The 26,058-nt window shown below is 34.9% G+C and overlaps 2 protein-coding genes across 6 annotated transcripts in view; both read left to right on the top strand.

Annotated features, from left to right (window-relative positions):
* The window catches only part of LOC125649718 (zinc finger RNA-binding protein-like), a 33,519-nt gene extending 31,878 nt beyond the window's left edge, over nucleotides 1–1,641 (top strand). For 2 of the 4 annotated variants that reach the window (XM_048877431.2, XM_048877429.2), the window contains 2 exons: nucleotides 577–721; nucleotides 981–1,641. In XM_048877431.2, the coding sequence (XP_048733388.1) occupies nucleotides 577–721; nucleotides 981–1,033 (198 nt within the window). In that variant the 3' untranslated portion in view covers nucleotides 1,034–1,641. Of the gene's footprint in view, nucleotides 1–576; nucleotides 722–974 lie in introns of all 4 variants that reach the window. The other 2 variants (XM_048877430.2, XM_048877428.2) reach the window with 1 other exon arrangement.
* A 3,330-nt stretch (nucleotides 1,642–4,971) lies between these two features.
* Nucleotides 4,972–25,549, top strand: LOC125650376 (chondroitin sulfate proteoglycan 4-like). Of its 2 annotated transcripts, XR_008802828.1 has the most exons (5): nucleotides 4,972–5,177; nucleotides 13,895–18,267; nucleotides 18,488–18,653; nucleotides 19,738–23,683; nucleotides 23,844–25,549. XR_008802828.1 is itself a non-coding variant. In XM_048878611.2 (4 exons), the coding sequence occupies exons 1-4, from the start codon at nucleotides 5,117–5,119 to the stop codon at nucleotides 22,170–22,172; spliced, it is 7,035 nt and encodes a 2,344-aa protein (XP_048734568.2). In that variant the 5' UTR covers nucleotides 4,972–5,116; the 3' UTR covers nucleotides 22,173–25,549. The 2 variants fall into 2 exon arrangements, 1 of the variants encoding a protein (XP_048734568.2); XM_048878611.2 differs by having other exon boundaries at nucleotides 19,738–25,549.
* The last annotated feature ends 509 nt before the right edge of the window (nucleotides 25,550–26,058 follow it).

Below are 26,058 nucleotides of genomic sequence, written 5' to 3'. Positions count from 1 at the left end.
GGATGATCACAAACTTTATCAATTTTATACCATTGAAAATGTCATGAATTCTACATTTAAACTTTCTTATAGCTCAAAATGTGATGAAAAATGACATCACAACAATGGATTCAAAAATATATAAGTTTGTTTTTTATTTGTATGTATAGTAGAATAAAGTATGTGTATGTGCAGCATTATATGATTCATTGTATCTTGGGATACATGATTGCACAGATGAACTTATTTATGCTTGTTTTCTTTGGCAAGATACACATACCCCTCTGCTATCAGAATTTGAAATCCATTCATCACTGTATATGTTGTGGATTGTACAATATTTGCAAGATTGACCAACTTTGATTCATCAGGACTTGAATTTTATTTGAATATAAAATGTCTTATGCCATATAACTCCACAAATTAACCCATTGTTAGCCCTGCAGTCACATGTGCCTTTGGTCTTTTGTCTTTACTTAAAACAAGCATCACTTTTGTGTTTTGGAAATTGTATTGGCTTCGGCAGAAATTTTTTGGGTTTGTCGGGGAAAGTGGAAACCAACATTTTATATTTGACCTAAATTGATTATTTTGCAGCATGCTCTGAGGCTGATAGCATTCAGGCAAATCCATAAAGTCCTGGGAATGGATCCATTACCAACACCCAAGCATTTACGACAACGAATGAATCCACGCAAGCGGCGAAGAACAGATAGTGCACCAGGGGAAGGAGAAGGAGAAGGTTTGTAGAAATCCCGTACTTAGTCACTTTAAAGCAGATTTTACCGAAATATGCATTCACGTAGTATAAACTGTAGACAGCTTTAAACAAGAGTAAAATCTGTTTTCACTGCTATATATACACACTTGACTTTTGATTAATATCATGTAAAGGTAATAGTGGTTATTTCACTATTTCTTACTTTTTGCAAAAGTAGCTGATATAAAAAGTTGCAAAAATAAAGCTGTGTGGGTCGTAAATTCTCAATTTTTAGTTACAGGTGAAAAGAAGGACAAGAAGGAAGACGATGTTGACATGTCAGATGGAAAGTAGAAATCTCTGCCAGAGGAGAGAAGAAGATAAATAAAATGTGTCAATTTTTCTGTAGTTTCACTATTTTGTGTTGTATAATTAGCAATTCAAGTTATTTTCCTTTCACTTGTAAATCCTGTATGTACATGTGTATATTGAGGTGTATTTTCTATAAAATTATTCTTTGACTGTTTTGTGCAAGGCTTTTGATTGGCTCTAAAAGTATGTCAATTTTAAAGCATGCAAAACTAGCTTTTGCCATGATTTGGGTTTTGAAATTCTTAGACTTGCAGCTACATGTAGAACATGGTTTCAAATTATGTATGTATGTGAACTTGTGTTTAGTATGATACAAAGAGAATGTCAATTTTAAAATTTTCCCAATAGCACATTTATTTTATGCCTTCTTTGAAGTGTTTATATTGTAATTTCATTATGAATATTTGTCAGATAACATTTGTTACTCTAAAACAAACTTTTACTATATTCCCATTTTAAATGTGACTTCCATGTGTGAGAGGACATCAGACAATCGGCTATTTTCACTGATACTTCAAAGGAATAAAGCTTTGGTTTCAATATTATAATGATAAAACATATTTTGTCACAATAAAGAATTTTTAGATATAGTTTATTGTTAACTTTTATTAGATTGATGGTGGTACGCTGTGATCCATATTTAACAGTGTTAAAGTACATTGCCATTCTTCATCAAAGTAAAATTGCATGTAATGAGGAAATGTGAATTCGATGGTCATTGAACCCCTGGGGGTCAAAACCTTTATAAAGAATTATGCAGTCTTTAAAAATCTTTGTACCCGAGGACCTATATGTATAAGAGACCAACTGTATTTGCATTTATGATGAGCAAGGATACCATCATATTCATGACCTCAGGGTCGGGTTCTGTCACTAGAATGGGCTCTAGACCGTGCTAAGTAGGACTTCACCTCGGGGTCGGGTTCTGTCTCTAGAATGGGCTCTAGACCGCGCTAAGTACAACTTCAATACAGTCTGAAGCAAAGTATGATTGACTTAGGCAGCTGGTAGAACTAAGTATATCATAAGTATTGTATGTATACACTTCTTTTAATAAGTGATAAATTGTCAATCCCCACATTTAAACATTCTATACTAGTTTGTATAATGATTGATAATACTGGACATTGATAATACTTGTGCATATAATTCACTTTATTAAAAGTGATGTGTTGTACTAACTTTTGGTGAGAAAAAAATAGGACAGCATTAGATAGGTGATTTGTTTCTAGAATGGCAGCTGTGCATGTAGGTTTGAGAAGTGGGAGAAATAAAAGAACATTTTGAAACTGGGAAAACCTTGATTACTTGGTATTGTAGATACAAACTTGGTAAAAAATTTATACATCCATCGACTGAGTGGACATTTGTCACAGCAGTAACAATAGAAAGACCCGATATGTCAGACCTTCGGGGAAGGATCCAGGGATTCCATCAATATATTGTGTTCACGCAACCATTTTCCAAAATAATGGATTTCGCTGTAAACGATGTCAATAGTAGAGAAGTACCTTTGTCAATAAGGAACTTCAGCATCAACTTCAGGGTACTTGTGCTAGAATCGGAGTGATGTTTTTAATTGGGAATGTCAGTTTTACTCAGATAGCCTAGTCGAATATACTCTTGGGCTTTAGTTGAGCGATGGCAGAGTATTCGGTAAAAAAGAAGAAACCAGACTAACAGGGTACCAGTGTTCCTAAGTCCTCAGCGCAGGCGGATAACCAAGTTCACAGGATGAAAGGCTTCTGTTTTTCTGGATCGCCGTTTAGAAATTTGTTCAGTTGAATGAAAGACACCACATTGCTTGGGTTTAATTATAATCAAGTATGCTAACATGAAAAGTACATCAACATGTAATAGAAGACAAAAATTCATTTTAGTGTATTGTGTTTTGGAAATTATATTTCATTATATTTTTCTTGCGAAATAAACAAGGCGTGCTTTTTTCTTAGAAAATTTAGGGGGTGCGCCATGCATGTTTTACAAGGAAATTAACCTAACTTTGAGAATGCCATACACAAGATCCATCTATCACCTAGGGCTTAAACTCCAACTGAATCTCTGATTTCGTGACAGAGAAATAGATAAACGGTAATTCTTATTCTTTTGGAATAAACAATAAATAAACTAAAATGTTGGGACGAAGTGAATTGATGATGATGAAACTAAAATGCACTTGGTAAATAAAAAAAACATACGGTCTTTCCAATGTATGTACGCAATATTTACGATGTACAACTTGTTATATACTGGTAAGACCTAACAGCTAGAACATCAAAATTGAGGATGGTAGGTGTTTTAGCAATCTGATTAAAATCAGATCCTCGATCCGCTCCTTTTATTTTTCTTGTCGCTACACAAAAAAGAGGAGCGGATTGAGGATCTGATTTTAATCAGATTGGTGTTTTAGTTCCTCCAACCCCAGCATCCATTGCACTTTTGACATATATCTGGATTGCACCGATTGTATAGCACACCATATCTATAATTATTCCTCTAGCTATAAAGATATTTCATATAATTGATGAGATATATTTTCTGTTTTTGATAAGATATCTTATAATTTTTTATAAGATATCTTGGTATAATTCACAGTTTATAAAATATTTAATAATTTATATAAGATATATCTTATAAACTATACAAGATATTTCATAAACTTTATAAGATATCTCATATTTTATAAGAAAAGTTTAAGAGATATCTTATTAAAAAATAAAAGATATATTGTGTATCTATTTTGATAAGATATCTTAAATATAAAACAAATAAGATATATTAATATCTTGTATGCTTTATAAGATATCTCATAAATGTTATAAGATATCATATTTTGTGAGATATCTTATAAATGAATGTTTATGTAAGATATCCCATAAAATTTATAAGATATCTCATAGCTTTTGTAAGATATAAAGGAAAGATTATAAGATATTTATACTAGCTGAGGTCATATAATTTACAGTTTATAAGATATTCTTATAAAACATGATGTATTTCATAAATTATATGAGATATCTCAAACTTTATAAGATGTCTTGTGTATTAAACAAGATATAAACTTTATGAGATATCTTATAAACTTTCTTTTATAAGATATATTATAAAAGTTATAAGATATCTTATAAAAGTTATAAGATACCATATAAAGTTCATGAAATATCTTGTCCATAATATGAGATATCTTATAAAGGATATAATTAATATATCTATAAACTTTAGGAGATATCAGATATCTTATAAAATTTATGTGATATCTTTAAAGTGGAATAAATATAAAAACGGTGTGTCATATGATTGTATTTTCTTTCACATCTTTCTCTCATATGGAGACGTCAATCACCTTTGCCGTGAAGGGCTCCAAAATTTAGGTCTATGCTCGGCACTTGCAGCCTGGAAGCTTTGAAGTTTTGGTAATAGAAATGTAATGTGTAATTTCTTAATTTCTTTTTCAAAGTAATTGTTATTTTAGTTAATTACATTTGTAATTTCAAGTTGTTATCAGTATGTAATTTACCCCATCCCTAATTAATTTATGGATGATTTAAAGTCATTGACTGCATGTATATCATATATACGATTTTTGCATGCTATATTTACAAAATTCATGACTCGCAAGACGGAACTTTAATAACGTCAGCATCCGCAACTTACGAAATGAGAATTATTCAATGTACGAGTTAACCCCTCATAGCCAAAGTCTTTGGTCATGCTATTTTCAGTAAAGAGTATAAAGATTCATTACATGGAAATAGCAGTCAAAAGCCAGTCGAAAAGAAAATTATACATAATGTGATATTAATATCTGGAGAAAAGTTTATTTTTGTGATATACTTGATGTTTAGTTTTATAGGTTTCATTACATTATGAATTTTTATAAACGCGGATAACTTTCTAATTTTATAGATTCCTGTAAATAGCAAAACCTCATTATCGAAATATAAATAGTAACAATGTTGGACCCTACAAAGTCAGAAAATTGCTATGTTCTTGCAATGCATGCAATCATGTTGCAGAGAGCTGTTTTGCGTATTAGGTCAGAAAAAATTGTGTGAATGAGGCGCCATGGAAATCCATTACATCTTAACCTGGCTACTGTTGATTAGTGTACACAGACTAAAAGCAGGTGCGAGATTTTGTTATCATTGGATTAGATCTCCATTGTTTTTCGTCGTATTATTTGATGTTTTTCTTTTTTCACTGTACTTCAGATTTTGTAACTCGTTGACAAATTGTCATCAAATAATGTTTTATTACATTTCCGAGGTCAAGGCAAAGAAATTCAAATAAATTTATAAATAGTGGGTACATATAATGTACACATAAGAAAATCTATTTATATCCCACTGTTTATACTTTCAGACCCAAGCCATTTACACATGTATATGTACCCAATATTTATTTATTTGTTAATTATTGCTCTCGTCAATTCAATTGATGCGTACATCAATATGGTGGAATTATTGCTCGCAAAATTTAAATTTGGAGCTCGGTATAAATGATTTGATGATCTCTAAAATTCTTTAATTATTTACAATGCTTTTGTATAAGGAATCAATGCACACATCAATTCTTTTAAATTAGACTTAAAGAGCACAACCATTCAATTAAAGAGATTAATTTAATCGTGGATATGTTGATAGTGAAGATATCTATAATATAGAAGAATTATTGCGAGCATCAATTGAATTAGTGATATCTTTGATTCAATTGAAGAAAGCAATTCAATTATTGCGCACATTAATTGAATTCATGCGAAGATATCAGTAATTCAATTATTGCGAGCATAATAGCGAGCGCAGCGAGCCAGCGCAGAGCGCTGGCTCGTACTGCGAGCTCTAATGACTAGAGCGCGGGAAATAATCCGAGCTAAATCTCAACCTCTAACAAGAATTTTTTTTTTGACGCCAATCCCAAAAGTCCCTCGTACAAAATGGCGGATGGTTCGATTCGTAAAATAATAATAAAAAAAATCTTTGAAGTATTACAAACCTTTCTTATTTGAAAGGAAAGGATGACAATCATATTCTTCCCCCTTTCTTTTTCTTTTTAAAATATTGTCTAAAGAAATGTAAACAGTCACGTCACAACTACCATGCTACGTCACAAGCTCGTTGCATTTCCCGCTAAACTGGTTCCTACATTGGCGAGAAGAGCAAGACAGTAATCTTACGTATTGACAGTAAACCAGATCAGTTTTCCTTGTTTTCAATATAAATTTTTTGAAAATGTATTCAGATATGCTGCGCTCGCCCCAACGGTCACACCGTAATCATATTATTTGAATTGATGTGCACATTAATTGAATTATTGCTCTCTTTAATTGAATTTTAGCAGACATCAATTGAATTGTTGATGTATGTATGTATCATCAATTCCTTTGAAGAGAGCAAAATTTCAATATGCCAGTTTCTAGATTAGAGCTCTCCTGTGTAGGAGGTGCATTTAGTGTAACTTTGAATGCTTATCGCAATTCACCTTTGAATTAGAACGCTTTGGCCGATATAGTATTGCGTTGTGTGACGACACAATTGAATCTGTTTGTAATACAATTGCGAAATGCAACAGAAACTCTCATTGGTCCATATGTATAAGTCCGCCCAAATTCCCTTATACGGGAGTAGTCAGCATTTGAAAACATGACGGCCAGATGCTAGATGGAAAAAAAAAACTTCAAAGGAAGAAAGAGAAAAAGTTGTATTCTTGTGTTGTTGTCTCATAAATTTAATATTAAAAAATTCATAACATTTTCCTACTATACTTGTGTCCAAACATACCTTCAAATATTTATTAAAGCCCCATACGACCCAAAAACTCGATCACAGCTTTTGATGATTTCGTTCGTAGACGTAGCCATGTTAGGTAGCCAGTCAATTCGAATCCCGGTTCATTTCCATATTGGCACAATAGCGTCTAGATGTGTACTAATACCCCACAAATATTTTAGCTAAATTGTTTAAACAATATACCACCCCAGTCCTATTAATTAAATATTTCATTAGTCATGAGCAGCCGCGCCGGCCGATCTCCATCTAACGGGCTTATGTAGCATTTTCGTTCAACTAGAGCTTATTTTACCTAATTACAAAAACTGGTACAAAAAGTTTTAATTTCTATTAATTATTCGTGTTGATAATAAATGAAGAGCGAATACATAACTTACAACCGATTTTATGAATAGATACCAATAGCAAGAGTTCGAATTGACCGGCTACCTAACATGGCTACGTCAACAAACGAAATCATTTGAAGCTGCAAGTTTTCGGGTGGTGTGTGGCTTTAATGAATATTTGAAGGTATGTTTGGACGCAAGTATATAGTAGGAAAATATGTTAAGATTTTTTTTATATTGAGTTTATGAGACAGCAACACAAGAATACACCGATTTCAGGCCTCAACCGTCCGCAGCTTTTTGTGGCCCGTAAATCTAAGGTTTTTATAAGAGGTGAATCTTTTCAGAGAGCTATGTACAGTTCTCCAGCTACACTGAATCCGCTCGAGAAAGTGGGCGGGCTGTAATCGGCCAATGAAAACTCTTGTTGTATTACATCAAACATGTCATTCAAATTGTTCAATCGTCTCATTCAATTGTGTCGTCACACAACGCAATACTATATCGGGTAAAGCGTTCTAATTCAAAGGTGAATTGCGATAAGTGGGACAGAGTGGATCTTACTGTCAGTGAGAAAGATGATAAAATGTATTTAAAACCACTTTCTCATTAAATATCTAATGTAGGAAATATAAAATACTATCAAAAGAAATGATTTACTGAAGTGGGAACATAAATACAATGCCATATTTGCAAATAAAATTATGATAGGTGCAACGAAATAACGTGTCAGATATAATAATAATTTCAGGTATTTAATTACTCCTTGAATACTTATCACTTACTAATAGTTTGTGTATCAGTCGAAATTGGATGAAGAAACTGCATATGATAAACTTACTGTCAGAGCACGTTCACTTATGCAGTGATGTATATTTGTCCCACTCCCGCGTATAAACAAGTTGTTTTGCACCTTACTATGTACGAGAGTTCTCCAAAGGGAAATAACTCGGGACATATCTCGAAACCGGCGTATTATGGTGATAATCAATTCAGCAGATTAAGTAATGCTATCATCAATTCAATTCTTGCGTGCAATAATTCAGAATTGAAGATATCACTAATTATTCAAAGAGATCTTTAAATGAATTGTTGCGCACGTCAAACGAATTAAAGATATCTTCAAATAATTAAAGATATCTTCAGTTATTTTAGTTATTTTAGTTTATGTTAACATGGTTAATTTGGCGTTCCATAGAAATGTAAATTATATGGATAGTTAAATTTCCAATCTAATTAAAATCAGCATCTTCATCTGCTCCTTTTTAGCTCACCTGAGCTGAAAGCTCAGGTGAGCTATTCTGATAACCCGTGTGTCTATAATTTTTCACATTTTCAACTTCTTCTCCAGAACCACTGGGCCAATTTCAACTAAACTTGGTAAAAAAAACATCCTTGGGTGAAGGGGATTCAAGTTTTTTCAAATAAAGGGCAACACCCTTCTAAAAAATTAGATAATTACAAAAACGCAAAAATAGGGTGTGGTTATTTAAAAATCTTCTTCTCGAGAACCACTGAGCCAGAAAAGTTCAAATTTACAAGAAAGCTTCCTGACATAAACTAGTGCAGATTCAAGTTTGTTCAAATCATATCCCCCAGGGGTAGGGTGGGGCCACAATAGGGAATTAAAGTTTTACATGCAAATATCACAGGCATTTGTTTCTGTAAATAACTTATGACCTCTACTAATAATAACTAGTGATGTTCCAATCATCGATTATAATCGAAAATCAGTCTATTGTTGGCAAATTCTAAGCGCTCGATTATGAAAATTTTATTCCAAATTAATCGGATTTTAGATTTTGTTTTCTCAACGGCTGTAGTTTTTCTTGAATATTCCTGCCGTGGCTATTTATTAACCTAATTTACCGTAATGGCGGCGCACATGAAAGCGAAAGTATCCATACCCGGGGAATAACACATGTCTGCATGGTCAGATAGACGTACTTTGATTCAGGCATATAAATGAAGTGACCATCCATCAAAGAGATTCTTGATGCGAGCAAAGACATGTGTGAATTACGTAGATTAAACCGCTTTCAAAGGTTACTGTTGCTCAATCTGCACGTACGTAACGTGTTTTTGATCTGATTTGGTGTTTGTTTGTTGATAAAATGTTCTTTCCTTGTTTTTTCTTTGCTGAATTTTAATTACATGTATGCCGGATTACCGTAAATTAATGACATGGAACTTTGATATACAGAGATATTAATAATTTATAACCGAAGCAAACGATATCCATGTTTGGCGCGTAAACCCTTCTAAAAATCCTATTGACTTTTATATATGTAATTAAAGGATACTAAGATAGTAGAAGAATAACAAATACACATAGAAAATATTCATTTACACTCTCTCAGCAATAGAAACAACAAATACAAAGGTAGAAAATATTCATTTACTCTTTCTCAGTATATAAATGACTATTATAGAATTTCTCTACGTCCGATTATAATCAATAATTAGTTAGTTACAGTAAACCAATCATCGATTATGAAATTCTCGTCGATTCCCATCACTAATAATAACACTATTTATTATAATAGTTATTATTAGTATACAGAGGTCGTAAGTTATTTACAGAAACAAGTGCCTGTGGCGAATATATAGGAAAATCTTCTCAAGAACTCTGGGTCGGAAAAGTTCAAATTTACAATTAAGCTTCCTGACATAGAGTAGATCCAAGTTTGTGTAATTCATGGTCCTGGGGGGTAGGATGTGGCCACAACAGGGAATCAAAGTGTTATATGCTGATATATGATTGATTGGGTTTTTCTTTTTATGTCATCGAGAATTTTTCACTCATATTGAGACGTCATCAACTGTAGGTGAAGTGCCACGAATTTAGATTTATGCTTAGCGCTCAGGGTCATAGCAGGGATTCTCACATCTAAATGCCGAGTGTTTGGCGAAGGAACAATCACAACCTATTTTAATGTCTTAGGTTTAACACGGCCATGGCACGAGCAGGGCTCAAACTCATGTCCTCCTGGTTATGAAGCAAGCTACTGTGACCAGTCATGTGCTTTAAAATCTTTAGAAATATCTCTTGAACTATTCTAGCTAAGACTTTCATATTTTATATAAACAATTTTTATGAAAAGACCTATCATGTGATGCAATGGTGTGTGACCTTGATACAAAAGTTTGACCTACTTTTAATAATAACCTATACAATATGTCCTGAACTCTTTAAGGTAGATCTTTCATATCTTGTATGTATATTTCTTATGGCAAGACCTTTCATTTAATATCATGGTCTTTGATCTTGTGACCTTGAACTCGGAGTTTAACCTACTTTTAAGGACTCATGACCTTTTAAATATAGTCGGAACTAGTTTAGGTGGGGCTTTCATATTTTGTATATATTAGATTTTTTATGGCAAGACCTTGTACACAATGATGTTTGATCTTTTGACCTTGGATTTTGACCTACTTTTTAAAAAGAAATCCCTGAACTATTTAAAGTAGGGTTTATTTATGTCTTCCTCCTTTTAGGGGGAGACATATTGTTTTTGTACTTTCTGTCCGTCCGTATTTCTGTCTGTCACAAAATCTTGTGAACGCTTCTCCTCCTATATGGCTTATTGAGTAGACTTTAAACTTTGTACAATGCTTCATTGCCATTTGTAGATGTGCATATTGGTGGGACGGGAGGATCCAATTATTTTCCTAAACGTTATAGTGGATCTATGAGGAGTGGAGGATGTAAAATAGCTTGTGAACATTTCTCTTATATGGCCATTGTTGGAACCCATGGGTTTTCTTTCCGTTAAACTGCATTCAACAGTTTAACGGAGAGAAAACCTGTGGGTTCCGACGATGCTATATGGCTTATTGGATAGATTTGAAACATTGTACAATGTAGATGTGCATATTGGTGGGACAGGTGGATTCAATTGTTGTCCTTAAAGTTATAGTGAATCTGAGGGATGGAGGGTGTAAAATAGTTTGTGAACACTTCTTCTATTTATGGCAAGATCTTGATATACTTTGGTGTTTGATCTTGTGACCTTAACCTAGAAGTTTGACCTACTTTTGATAAAAAAAATCTTATCTATTTGATATCTTCTGAACTATTTAAGATAGAGCATTCATATTTTGTATGTAGATTTCTTATGACAAGGTTTTCATTTCATACCATGATCAATGACCTTGTGACCTTGGTCTTAACGGAACAGCAAGATCATGTTAGTCATATTAGTGTTGAGGCATCATTGTGTTGCAAGTGTGAATTCATTTTCAGTTATGTTGTGATCCTTTGGGGCTAGGTTGAGGCCACAATATGGGGTCAAATTTTTCATGGGAATAAAGATTGATAAAAAAATCTTTTAAATATCACAACAGCCTAACAATGGCAAGGCCAAGGTGACAATGTGGCCCATAGGCCTCTTGTTCCATATTTAGGCGGCCAAATTACTGGTTGGCCCTTATCACACACAGATCCCAACAACATTCGATACCTTAAATTATCAGATCCACCAACTTGAAGTATGCAAAAGTCGATCAACAAATGGCCAAATATAAAAATTATGTAAAGCACTAAAATGACGAACAAACGAACAATTGGATTTTAAAACTTTCGTGATGAAGTAAATCTATACTAAATCTCAAATGTTCATATACTACAAATTACATATTTATTGTTTTTGGCTTGCTATTCAATATGTTAACTAGGGAGCAAATTAGTACATGTACTATTTGTGCAGTTAGCTGATCCATAATGTACATTTTAGCCATTTTATGTAAAACATTTTTGTTTGTCCTGAGGAAGGGACATGTTGTTCTGAATATATGACAATACGGAACTTTTGGGATGTGCTGGAAGGACCGATTAGACTCGATGTTTATACACCGCGGTCATGTGATAGTAAGCAATTGTAGGGCAAAGTTGACAGCGATACAACTGGGGTTTCTCTAGCAGACGGTCCGTAAAGAGCTATGTGCAGTCCCACGATGACGATCCAAGTCACTATTGGTGCTTAGTCAGGACTCGAAATCAACATATGCCCGTCAGTTTGTGACTGGTTAAAAGTCTGGCGGACTGACATACATTTGTTACAGTCAGTCCGATGGGACTGGTCAATTTTTTAAAACGTCATTCTGGAAAATATTCTTATGAATCTTAAATGCGCATTTGGCATTCCTCTGTAGATATCAGGCGTAATATAAATTTCACATAAGTATTACAATATTGTCTGAGGCATATTAAGTTAAATTACATATTTCATTTTAATAACATTAACAAAATTTTTATTATACCCCCCGCAACAAGTTGTGGGAGGGGTATACTGGAATCGGGTTGTCCGTCTGTCTGTCCGTCCGTCCGTCCGTCTGTAGACGCAATGGTTTCCAGACTCTAAAGCATTATCCTTTCCACCTACCGTCACCATATCATACATATGGACTACCCATGGGATGAAGATGTTCCCTATCGATTTTGGGGTCAAAAGGTCAAAGGTCAAGCGCACTGGACATCGAAGTAGCAATATGGTTTCCGGGCTCTAAAGCGTTATCCTTTCCACCTACAGTCACCATATCATACATATGGACTACCCATGGGATGAAGATGTTCCCTATCGATTTTGGGGTCAAAAGGTCAAAGGTCACGCGCACTGGACATCGAAGTAGCAATATGGTTTCCGGGCTCTAAAGCATTATCCTTTCCACCTACAGTCACCATATCATACATATGGACTACCCATGGGATGAAGATGTTCCCTATCGATTTTGGGGTCAAAAGGTCAAAGGTCACGCGCACTGGACATCGAAGTAGCAATATGGTTTCCGGGCTCTAAAGCATTATCCTTTCCACCTACAGTCACCATATCATACATATGGACTACCCATGGGATGAAGATGTTCCCTATCGATTTTGGGGTCAAAAGGTCAAAGGTCACGCGCACTGGACATCGAAGTAGCAATATGGTTCGGTTTGTCATGCCATTTGTTTTTTACACTCAGAAAAGAGGTAGTTTATACCCATTACCAACACCCTTTGGGAGATTGGGGTAAGCGGGGGGTATTCTTAGTGAGCATTGCTCACAGTACCTCTTGTTTATTTCTGGAAAATTCTGGTGGACTGGTAAATTTTCTGCGGACTGGTTGAAATTATACCCCATCAGTCAGACTAGACTGATGACATAAAAAGTTAGTTTCAAGCCCTGTTAGTACCTGGGTGTAAATTAGATGGAAGGAAAAAGGTGCATTTAGACGCATATCCTTTAATGGAAGGTGTGAAGTTTTACCTATATCCTCAAGATATTTCCTAGATTTGTTTTCCTTGCCAACTCACATAATCTAATCAAATGCATTTTCCTAAAAATGGTTGTAGTGATTCCTTTCTTTTAAATATAGCATTTTAATACAGGAATTTGATCGCAATTGAAGTATTCCATGCTTGTTTACTTAGTTGTTATTGTAATCCGGAAGTGACATGCCCTACAAATGACGTTCAACGTGCTATAAAAGTCAGAGTGGATCTGTATCTCGAAAGTTCCGTATTGTTTGTGTCATTGATCATTTGAGTACTTTATATGTTTAGAAGTAATAATTTCATTACTCAGTTCTCACTTAGTTTTGTTTTCCTTGATATTATAAAGCTTTCTTGAAGGCTTTGTAAATTGTTGTGAATATGCTGGAAGAGTCGACTCAGTTTTTCTTTTCTATTCTATTTTCTATTCTTCATTTTATGGAGACAGTTACTTAAACCTGCCTTTTCTATTTTACAGCTTCATTTTATGGAGACAGTTACTTGAACCTGCCTTTTGGGAACAGCAGAGAAGTGGAACTGAAACTGCGGTTTTTAACTTGGCACTCAAAAGGTCTTCTCTTCCTGGCTCATGGATCCATAGACTACCTGTACCTTTACCTACAGGATGGCCATCTCCAGATTAAAGGGGATTTTGGTTCTGGGTCACTGGCCTGGAAATCCCACCAGCCAAAGAATGATGGTAGTTGGCATCATGTTGAGATCAAGCAGAATGCACAGTGGATAACTGTTACCATTGATGGAGTAGAGAGTCGGATTAACATACCAGGAAAGTTGCACGAACTCAATGAAAATGAAGTGTTTGTTGGCGGACTGCCGAAGACTTCAAATTTTGCGGAGAACTGGTCACATTACCGTGGCTGCTTGGGAAATGTAGAGTTTAATCAGTATGATATTATTAGCAATGCACAAAAGTTGGAAAATTCTGGGGCAGTGAATCATGTGTCGTGGGCTTGTACTGAGGAAGTTAAAGCAAACTCATCTTTATCAATCAATTTTCAATCCAATGTCTCTTATGCTGCCTTTCATCACCTACCATTCAAAAATTCTGGATCTGTTTCTGTACGGATCAAAACTTTGACAGAAAATGGACTTCTGCTGTTCAACCTTGGAAGAAAAACAAGTAGTGATTTGTTTGCTGTAGAGATTTTATCGAAGAAGTTGAAATTAACGTTAAACAGGGGTGGTGCTAATGTTGTATTGAATTCAGATTTGATTATCAGTGATGGAAAGTGGCATTTACTAGTCGTTCTATGTAAAAATACAGAGGTGAAATTTTTAGTGGATCATTCTACACAGACAGCAACATTTGATGAAACCAACAGAAATGACTTCGACTTTTCTGGGCATTTTTTCTTAGGAGGACTAACATCTCATGTGGTAGCTCATGCTGTGAATGAAAATATTGACTCAATCACAAAAACTGCAGGTCAAGGGCATTACATAGGATGTATGGCCAATTTATCAATCAATTCAAAAGTGTATGGATTTCAACAAATGCAACTCAGTCATAATCTGAGCACGGTTTGTGGAAATTTGTCAGATTGCGCTGAACACTGTCAGAAAACAACCAGCAAATCAAAATCTCGTTCCTATAATTCCACTCCAGTGTATGATGACCAATATGTCGAAGTCAGAGGAGTGACGCTAAGAGAAGGGTCAGAGAAGGTTATCACCACTGACAATATTCACGTTCTACTGGATTACAAGGAACTGAAGATTCGGGAGTCAGCAATTCAGTTTGATTTAATGCGTTTCCCAAAACATGGACATCTTTTAATTGACCTTGGGAGGAGAAGAAGAAATAGAGATGTTTTCACCCTTTTGGATTTACAGGGTAGAAAAGTGAGGTATGTTCATGATGGATCAGAAACCACAAGAGATGAAGTGACCATGAATATGAAAATAACCACAGACACTTCTAGCAACCTTGCAGAAATAAAAAAATCATATACTTTCTTATTACCGTTCTACATAGAGCCAGTAGATGATAAGCCTACCCTGCACTTGCTGAACAACACTCAAAATGAAGCCACCATAACAATGGCTAAAAATACAAAGCTTAAAATCACTGAAGCTATTATAAAAGTTCTTGACTCAGATTCTTCACCCTCTGAATTGGAGATATCAGCTGCGTGTGTGTCTCGGAGCAGTGGGGGATCACCTGGTCACTTTCTAGCATCAGAAAAACCTGCGAAAGAAAGAACGAAATTCACGTTTCAAGAAATTTTAGATGGCAGAATCTGGTTTTCAAACTCAGATTCGTCATCCTGTTTGCTGACCATTGGCGGGTATTCCAAAAGACTGAACATTGATGCAGTGTCTCTATCTCTACATCTCAACAACAATGGCATCAGAGTCACTCAGGGGAGCCATGTTGCAATCAGCAGGAATAATTTGTTTGTCGTCAATAATGTACCAATCCAAGAGATAGAAATCCGATACAGAATCACAAATCCTCCAGAATTTGGAGAAATTCAGAGGAGGATGTATTCCAATGATTCTTGGGAAAGTGTGGATACCTTTGCCCAGAGACACATCGATAACAATCAGATAAGATACATAAATAGGGACAAGCAGTACTTGGCGCAGTATGACAGGTTTTCATTAGAAGCCTCTGCACTCAACACAACAATCAAAGGACTTGTGTATATTTTTGTTGACAGACTTACTGTTGACATAGTGGGCATAAATAAAGTGACAGTCCAGAAGAGTCCATTCAAAGTTGTCTCCAAAGATGAGTTACAGGCAAAAACAAACGATAAGTGGTACGATCCAAAAAATATCAAGTTTACCATATTGAGAAAACCATATCGGGGAAATTTATATCGAATACATCACAGCAACATTACTGATGCATTAATTTATGAAATGACTCCATTGACAAGCAATGACTTCTTCACACAGGAAGATGTGAACAGTGGGTATGTTGTTTACCGCCTGCACCGCTTGACTTACGACAGACAAACAGATTTCATTGATTTTAAAGTTGAAGCACCACCCGCTGTTCCCAAACTGATGCGACTTAATGTGGAATTTGTTCCAAGACAGACACAAGTGCGTTTGACTAACAATGTGTTGGATACAGTTCTTGAAGGAAAAGAATCGGTAATTACGAAAGATTTTCTCTACCTGGAAACAGATGACTATCAAAACTTTGAATTTGATGTTGTGGATTTTCCCAAACATGGGACTCTAAAGCTTAAAAGTGGATATAACAGATTTTCATCACTGAAAATAAATGAAGTGGCAAGATTTTCAAATAAGGACATAAAAAATGGTAAGCTCGTATATGAACATGATGATTCAGAAAATGATCGAGACAGCTTTGCTTTTGTCGCATCTCCAATCCTGACATCTGCAACCTCATTTCCAGCCAAAGTGAAAGAATTCAGTGGAAGATTTCACATCCGCATAACCATGAGAAATGACAATCCACCTGTAAGAGAAGTGGATAAAACTTTTCAGGTTGTATCGAACAAGGAAAGAATAATATCATCAGAAGATCTCAGTTTCTCAGACCCGGATCTTGATTTTAATTCCATGGAACTAAGATATGAAAGAGAGAGTATTCCAAATGGTGAAATAGTTGACAGTGAAGATGGGAAGGCAGTGTTTAGCTTTACACAAAAAGACATTGTGGAAGGGAAAATCAAATTCCGTCATGATGGACAAGAAACTGGCAATGCTTTGATGAAGGTTTATGATGGGAATTTCATTGAGCATTTTCTTTTCAGCATCCAAGCAGGGAAACCTTACATTGCAATCCTAAATAACACTGGTGTGTATGTCCAGGTGGGAGAAGATGTGGACATTAGTTCTTACAATCTCAGTGTTGAAACCAATGTGAATGTGAAACCTGAAGAAATTACTTTTGTAATAATTGAGGAACCATTACACGGAAACCTAAAAGTGAATGGACAAACTGTGGTGAAATTCACACAGAAGGACTTAATGACCGGGATCTTGACATACTGCCACACACATGGAGGAATGGGTCGAGATCACTTTAAATTTGCTGTTGTTGCTGGAGAAGCAAGAATACAGGATCAGTTTGCTATCAATATTCTACAGGGCACCCCGTCACAGATTCCAAGAGTTATCAACAACAATGTTGTACAAGTTCAGAGTATGAAAAGAAGTATCATCACGAAATCTCATTTACAGATCTTTAATTCGCTGACACAACCATCATCCATTGTGTACACCGTACAAAACAAACCAAGATATGGAGCAATTTATGTGACTTATGGATCGACAAGTAGAGAGCAGGACACTTTCACACAATGGGACATTAACTCAGGAGTGGTGTCATATCAACATACAGTGAGAGGACACAGAAATGACTTCTTCACATTTGATGTGACAGACAGAGTAACAGGTCAAAGGTTACGTGGACTTACCTTTGGAATCGAGGTCCTACCACCACCATTAGACATTGAAACTAGGAACTTGACCATCCGAGAGGGAGGAAAGAGACCCTTGTCACCAGCAGATATTGTTCTAAAATTTACTTCACCAACAAATCTGTCTGTTGTCTTCCATGTGGTGAGACAACCAAGGCATGGGCATTTAGAATTGATTGATAAAAGAAATGAACCGCTATCTACTTTCACAATGGATGACTTGAGACAAGGCAGGATTTATTATGTACATGATGGAAGTGAATCTGAATTGGATGAAATGGTCATTAAAGGTCAGATGGCAGATAAAGAGGAGACAGATGACCAGCACTTGTACATCCACATTGAAGCTGTGAATGACGAGGCTCCACAAATCATTACCAACAAAGGTCTAACTCTTTGGCAGAGCTCAATGGCTTTGATTTCCAAGGTATGCATTGTGTTACCATTCTGCATATTTTGATTAACCTAGATTTATAAATTTACCTTATACAGTAGGATATATTTGAAGAGAGGGGAAAACAGGTACACTCTTTATATACAACATTTGCATACATATATACAAATGCTTGTCCTTATTGTGCATTTTTTTATCATTGTGAAATTCTTACTGCACCAAACCACCTCAACTGACAATTTTTTTTTTATAGGATATTTTGAATGCTGAGGACCCTGACACTCCTCCAGAGAGGGTGTGGTACACTGTGACGAAACCCAGTAATGGGAGAATGTCTTTCCTCAACAACACATTTAAAGACATTACAAGATTTACCCAGCATAGTATCAATACTGGCCAGGTGGTGTTTGTGCATGAAGGTATACATTATTAAGTATTCTGATTTCTTGCTTTCAACATTTCAACTAAATAGTCATATGTTTGCCATCTATGTTGTATTATATGCAGTTTGCTCTGTATTACCATGTAAAATATTAGCTCAGTAAGAGTCACTAATGTGTGTTCATTGTAATAATTAGATTCAATGGGGTCCAATTGTACATTTATTATCCACTCACAATTCATTGCGAGAGGGGATATAGCGACAGGATCGTGTATGTGTGAGCACTGAACTTTAGACACCTTACAAGCAACATTTTTTACTGGATTGATTGATACTGGTAGCTTTGATTTGAAGAGGAAGAACCCTATTGATTTCTGAGTCAAAAGGTCCAAGGTCATTACAAGACTTCTTAGAAAAAAAAGACACTCTTCAGGCCATAATTTTGCTCGATTATATCAAGAGAGAAAGAACCCTATTGGTTTTGGGGTCAAAATGTCAAGGTCACTACGGGACTTCATAGAAAATACGTTTACAGATTTGCTACTTTGCGAGGGGATGCCCTGCTTGCGGAGCACTTGCTAGAAATTAATGTGCAGAAAATGATAGCTTGTTTTTCTCAATGCGCTCTCTGCTTTACATGTACAGGTTTTTCCATCAACAAATTAATGCCACCATTTGTATTATGAAAACAATTGTCAGTCAAAACAAAAAGCAGTTTATCCCTATGATCACACCACCCAAAATTGCTAGTTAAAAAAAAAATTGGACCCCACCATATAGTAAGACTGTAATGGACAGGCATGATTGATATATAAATGTTCCTTTTAAAACTGCTTAAATTGAAAAAGAAAGTAACAGAATAGACTCACATAGTAACAGAAAAGACATTAACTGTACCTTTACTCCAGGTTTAGTATGTACATGTATAACTGTCAATCTCTTGAAGAAGTACAAAATATTCACTGGAATATACACAAAATTTAATACAATATTTTGATTATTTAGTAAAAGTAACAGTCAATTTGAATAAATTAATTAGAATAAGGGTATAAATTCAATTCAACACAACATGAAGAGGGAAATTTTCATGAAGCAACTCTGGTTTGCTTTTATGGTTTCAGGTGGTAAGAGTGGTTATTTCTGGTTCCACCTTAGTGATGGGCAGAACAGCAATGCAAACCGAATGCAGTTCCACATAACAACCAAGAAATTAATCCTCTCAATTATCATCAACAAAAAGTTGCAAGTTTACCCTGAGCAGACGCACATGATCAGCCAGGCAAATCTTTTGAGCAGAACAAACAATCCAAATCAGACCAAGGATATCACCTATCATGTGCAAAAGAAACCCAGTAAAGGTCGGCTAGTAACCAGGATTAAACAACAGGTTCTACCGGTTGTCTCCTTCACCCAGGCTGACATTAACGATGGAAAGATTTATTATCAGCATGAACATTTCATGCAGACCACTGAGGACACCGACCAGTTTGTCTTTGAAGTGAACACAGTTTATGCAGAGACTGTGAAAAACCAAGTTTTCAACATCGCCATATCATACAGCAGTCAGAGTAACCACGGCAAGATTCGGATGAAAGGATTAACATTGGCTGAAGGTGACCAAACGATTCTGTCCCAGTCTAGCCTAGATATCTCCACCTATGTCAGGCAACTGGAAGCCTCTGGGAAAGTTGTGTCTGCAATGTACTCCTTAGTGACCATTCCTAAACATGGTACCTTGTCTTGGAGAGGTGGAGGTGCTCTGAGAGTAGGCAGTAACTTTACCCAAGAATACATTAACTTAAAGAGAATCGCCTATCACCATGATGATTCAGAGAGTAGGAATGATAGTTTCAGTTTTCTGGTATATTTGGACATGAAATATGGATCAAGTGAGGAAATGCAGATTTTAGAGGAAACATTTCCCATTGAGATTAACCCTGTGAATGATGAACCATTTTATTTTTTGCCAGACAATCCAGTGATAGAAGTTACTGAGGGAGCTTATGAAGTAGTGGATGACAAAGTACTTAAGATAGTGGATAATGACTCTCCACCTGAAAGACTTTGGTATGAAGTACAAACCCAACCTAACAATGGAATTTTAGCATTCCGAGCTGCCTCAAACAGACCAATTAAAACCTTTACACAAAAAGATGTCAATGATGGTGATATCGTCTTCACGCAGAGTGGACCACCTTTGCCTTCTTTCATAGAGTTGAACATAACTGATGGAAAATTCCCGAGGCAGTTAGTGACTGTGGCAGTCAGTGTTTTAACCTTGAGTCTAGATATGGCAACCAATGCAGCAATTTACATTCCACAAGCTTCCACGTCAGTATACATATCTGGAAGTCAGCTTGATGTCACAACTAATGGGGAGAGAAATAAGATATTATATACCATTACTAGGCCTCCATCCCATGGACAGATCTTTGTGAAATCTTATCCAGTGACTACTTTTACTCAACAGGATCTTGATAATAAACATGAAGTCATGTATGCCCAGAATGATCTCAACTTCCCCAATGACAGGTTTTACTGTGACATTTCCTACATAGGATCTGATCTCATACTAAAAAATAAAATGATCTCAATCTCGGTGAAACCATTCGTGAAGCAAAATCCAGTGCAACTGTCCAAAGAGAACCAAACTGCAATCACATTACATAGTCTTGATGCACGAGGTCTGGCAAATCTAACGGGGAGTATTCCACATTACAAAATTATTCACCAGCCAAAATTTGGAATTATTGTGAATGTTGTTCGTAGGAAGAGGGATGTACAAATAGGGTATAGGCAGGTGGAGGAATTCACCCATAGAGACATTAAAAACAGAAGAATCTTCTATGTTTTCAACCGACCTGTACAGGGCCAATCAGAAGACAGGATGACTTATTTGTTAACTGCCAGAGGAGTACAGCCAGCTCTTGGTGATGTAGTGTTTAATCTTCCTAATGGAAATGTCATCAATGGCTCAAAGGTGGACAGTGGAGGAAGTCGGGAGGTGGTGAGCCCAAGTGTGAGAAATGATTTTATCATAATTCTGGCCATTCTTATTCCCCTGTGTGTGGTGGTCATATTGGGAATTATAATAGTGTACCTTCTGTGGAGAAAGAGGAGATATCAAAACTACGATCGACCTACAGACATGCAGAAAAACCAGTTGAGACCAGAAATATCTGGTCCTATTCCACTTAATCAACCCCATGTTCACATTGAACCAAATGAAAATACATCAGATGATGAACATTCTTTAGTATATGAACATCACAACTACTACAATGTTCCCATGGTAACAAGAAATGTCTCACAGGACAGTATCTCTGACTCTCATGAATATAACAACATAGGAACTGCATCGTACAGTCAGGCAGAAGTTAGTGCTACTGTTCCAGAGTGCAAGGTCACACCCCTGGGAGACCTCAATTTGAGAGACTCCATGGTTTCTCAATCCAGTGTAGACTTGTTTGATTGGTCAGTGATGGATGACCCTGAACTTTTACAGTATTGTCGAACCACAGCTCCTGTGCTGAAGGATAGCCAGTACTGGGTCTAGTCTTGTTGTGATATTGTGATAAATTTATTTGTATTAATGCACTTTTTGATGCTTCGTATTGATTTTTTTTTTACATCAGTGTGGCTCATTCGTGCCTGCATTAAAAGTACACAGGATTGGTGAAAAAAAATTGCAATGAGATTCTCAGTGAATAATTTTAGCCAGTATGATACTTGATGTCTAGACTTGACCTTATTCTTCGTCAAATTGATTAAAATAACAGCATTATGTAAAAATTATCAATATAGAGCACTTGTAAAATGTATTGAATTTCACACATAGGTTGTTTTAAGTACATGTATCACTTATTAGTGATTATACATGGAATATAGATATACATGTACATAAGTCCTTTACATTCTGGTGAATTTGGTTATTGTGTGCTATTTCATTTTTACTGTGAGGACCATTTTTTGCAGATTTTACAGTTTCATTGAGATATGATTTTGCGGACAGATTTTTTTAGGATTTTTAATCATTATATGAATTGTGAATTTGTTCAGATTCTAAATTCATAGGAAGGGGCTACTCACAAAATCCAATAACAGTTAATAAGTATTCCACAGTTATTGGTCTCTGTTTTTTAATACATTTCATTTTAACCCTACCTTTTCATAGTTGTTCGATTTGATTGAGCAATATTGCAGTATCTGTTATACATGTTATAGTATACTAGTAGGCCTGAAGTTTGTTTTTGATTGAGCTGTTTGCTGTTTGATTCCCTTAAACCTGAAAACCGTTTTCTTATTCATAATGATATGGTGTAAGCTTGAATTTTACTTTAAAATTAATAATTTTATGTGAGGGTCATACTTTTTTAAAAACTTATTTTCATTGTCTTAGCAATATGGACAGATTCACTTTTATAAATCCTCAATGAACAGAAGAAAATGAACCACTATGAAATACACAAGCTCCTTAACTTTGACCGATTATTAACATGTTCATTCTTCTCAATTACAAAATTTTTACTCTCACAAAAGTACCAGTAAATGACTTTCTAAATTAGTATTAAAGATAATTTTCTGTGTGAGAATGATCCATGGTGTGTTGAATCGTGTGTATTTGCATTGGTCCAATAGTTTAACAGAAACCATGAGAACAAACTCTTAAACATCATAAAGTGGACTTATCAAAGATAGAACAGTTTTATTTTAAAATGAATATTGGGTTTTTTTTAATTATGCATACATTACTCTCACAGTGCTTAAAATTTATTTGAATGGAAGGAATAATGTTAATTTATTGGAAGCTAAATTCAAATGATTTTCGACCCATTATCATGATGTTTAGGAGTGATCACAATTATTTACCACATACATCAACGTAATAATTATTAGGTCACCTGGGTCACATGTTTGAAAATGGTGCACACCAACATTACTTGTTGTAAATGCTCGTTTACTCTTGGATAATGAAAAACTTGAGTCTAAAAAGCCAAGACCAAAACTTTTAGAAAATTAACACCTTTGATTGAGTTGCCCATTAAAGAGTTTTTGCATGTTACTCAGGTGACTGTCAAAGTTCATTGGCCTCAAGTTAATTTTTGCTAGTTTTATTGTTGTCCAAAACTGAAAATAAACTTAAACTGAATTTAATCTAGTCATAACACAAACAGTGTGAAACAGAGAAAATAAGTTGCCCATTAATGAGTTGTTGCATGTTGCTCAGGTCCATTGGCCTCATGTTAATTTTTTGCTATTTTACTGTAGTCCAAAACTGAAGATAAAACAGCACTGAATTTAATCTAGTCACAACATTCATTGTAGAATTATCATAAACTGCAAATTTAAAATGGACAAACAGGGTGAAACAGAGAAAAATAATGAGAAGGCCTTTATGCAGTATTTACAAACTCTTCATCCTTAAATTCTGTGTTTGCTGCTACAGTTCTGTGTAGCGATTTTTCATCAAATTTTAACATAGCCTTGTATTTGGTACCATTTTCAAATGCCACAAAAATGTACATTCCTTTTAGATTGTAAATTAAATGGTACAGTGAATTTATGTCCATAATTTGTGTTGTGCTAGGAAAATATCTAGTATGTATGTATTCATTGGAATTATACATTTGAAGCAGACTATTGAGAATATTTCAATAAGTATCCATAGCAATGTCTTAACTATAAAACTTCATGTGATGAGTGGTGTGGTTTTCAGAATAACTTCTTATATACCTAGTTATTTAAGGAAATTTAATTTTCATATTACTTTTGTGTGCTTTTTAAGAGATAAATTCTATTGCAATATTTTGTTTTATTGTGCCAAAGGATTGCTTTCTAAACAGAAATGTGTCATATTAATGTATACAAGAACTTCATTCGAACATATTGTTTCAAATCTTCAATATTATGAATCTATTGATTACATACTCTAATATTCTGACCCGCTAATGATGGAAAGGTTTGTCTTTCATGCATTGCTGTGCCAATCAGTTCATTTTATCATTTGTATGGATAATTCTATGTTTTGTAGTAATCACTACAAAGCAATGAACTTTTTCCAGATGATAATTTTAAAGTCCAGTTAATTCTACCAAATGATTTCCTAACAAGAAATGTTTTACCTTTTAGAATTACTTTAATGACTTTATGATTTATATGCATAATACTCAGTAACCATAATGTGTAAATATTCAGTGCATTAACTACTTTAGTAGAAGTCTTGTTGTAATAAAATGGATTTTATATGGTGTAAGATATAGAATGGTGAAGTGACAATCCGAAAGACTGGCTCGTGTAATATAGAGCAATATGAAGCAAAGGTTTGTGCCTAGTTAATATACAGTAAAACACAGATATAGTGAAATGCCATGGACATCTGATTTCTCTTCATAGTTTGTATATATCCAATGAGTCATTATTACTTTAATCTCTGTAGGGAAGGAAAATCACTTCATTACAACCTTTAATTCACTATAAGCATCTTTACTATGATTGTGTTTTACTGTATATTAAAGAAAATGAGGTCTTTCTTTACAAGACTTGGTGGCTATAGAGAAAAATAAACATCAACAATTGTGAATGGTTTAATGTGAAACCATCATATACTTGAAATTATATGCAGTTGTCAATTTTGAGGAAGGAAATATTTGTTTTCTTTTTAAATAGCTGCATATAACTTTTAAGATTGTCATTTAATAAATTAATAATGAATGCTTTGGCAATAAGAGAATTATGTGTCATGTTTTGGGAGAATTGTGAGAGATTTTTGATGGTGCTTGGTTTAGTATTTATGCTTTGTTGACTGAATTGTTTGGATATTGTACATGATGTATATATACAATTCTGTACATTGTATATGATTGCTGCTTGTTGTTATATTTCATTACAAGTTGACCATTATCGCCTGATAATAAATGAAATCTTTAAAACTTCGTACAGCCTCTTTCTTCCTGTTATTGTTATACAAGTTTAGTTTGTACTCTAGAAAACAAATTCGAGGTCAGTGCACTGAAGGATCTTCACTGTATCCTAGAGTATGTGGTGGTCATGATCCTGTAATAATAATCTGTGGGGTGCTGTTTTACTATTTATAGCTTGGTTATTGATATCAATGAATAGTTCTAATCTTGATGTCAGTTAAAGCAATATATTAGCTGTAACTGATGGTAAATGAATTGCAAAATAAAAGAACAAATATAACATATTTGTAATTGAATATGTATAATTTCATAGGATCAGAGTAAATCTGAAGCAATAAACCCGTCAAATCAGCAAAAACTGTTGATTCATTAATCGTTGTCATCCTTTCAGTAATTCCTGCTTGTAATCTCTGATGTACATTGACCTTGGAGGTCACCAGTTCGGAAAAATGCAAAAGAGAGGTGCGCGCTGCGCATGTGTCGGATTTATATACAAATTGATATGCCAAATTCATAAATAAA

Source organism: Ostrea edulis, chromosome 5 (genome assembly GCF_947568905.1).
Source record: "Ostrea edulis chromosome 5, xbOstEdul1.1, whole genome shotgun sequence".
Taxonomy (NCBI): Eukaryota; Metazoa; Mollusca; class Bivalvia; order Ostreida; family Ostreidae; genus Ostrea; species Ostrea edulis.
The sequence above is the reverse complement of the archived record's forward strand: the minus strand, read 5'-3'. Positions and strand labels throughout refer to the sequence as shown.

Coding starts and splice junctions, on each gene's coding strand:
- LOC125650376 (XM_048878611.2), top strand. CDS start 5,117: ATGGAAATCCATTACATCTTAACCTGGCTACTGTTGATTAGTGTACAC. Junction 5,178..13,894: donor TGTACACAGACTAAAAGCAG/GTGCGAGATTTT, acceptor TCTATTTTACAG/CTTCATTTTATGGAGACAGT. Junction 18,654..19,737: donor GGTGGTGTTTGTGCATGAAG/GTATACATTATT, acceptor TTATGGTTTCAG/GTGGTAAGAGTGGTTATTTC.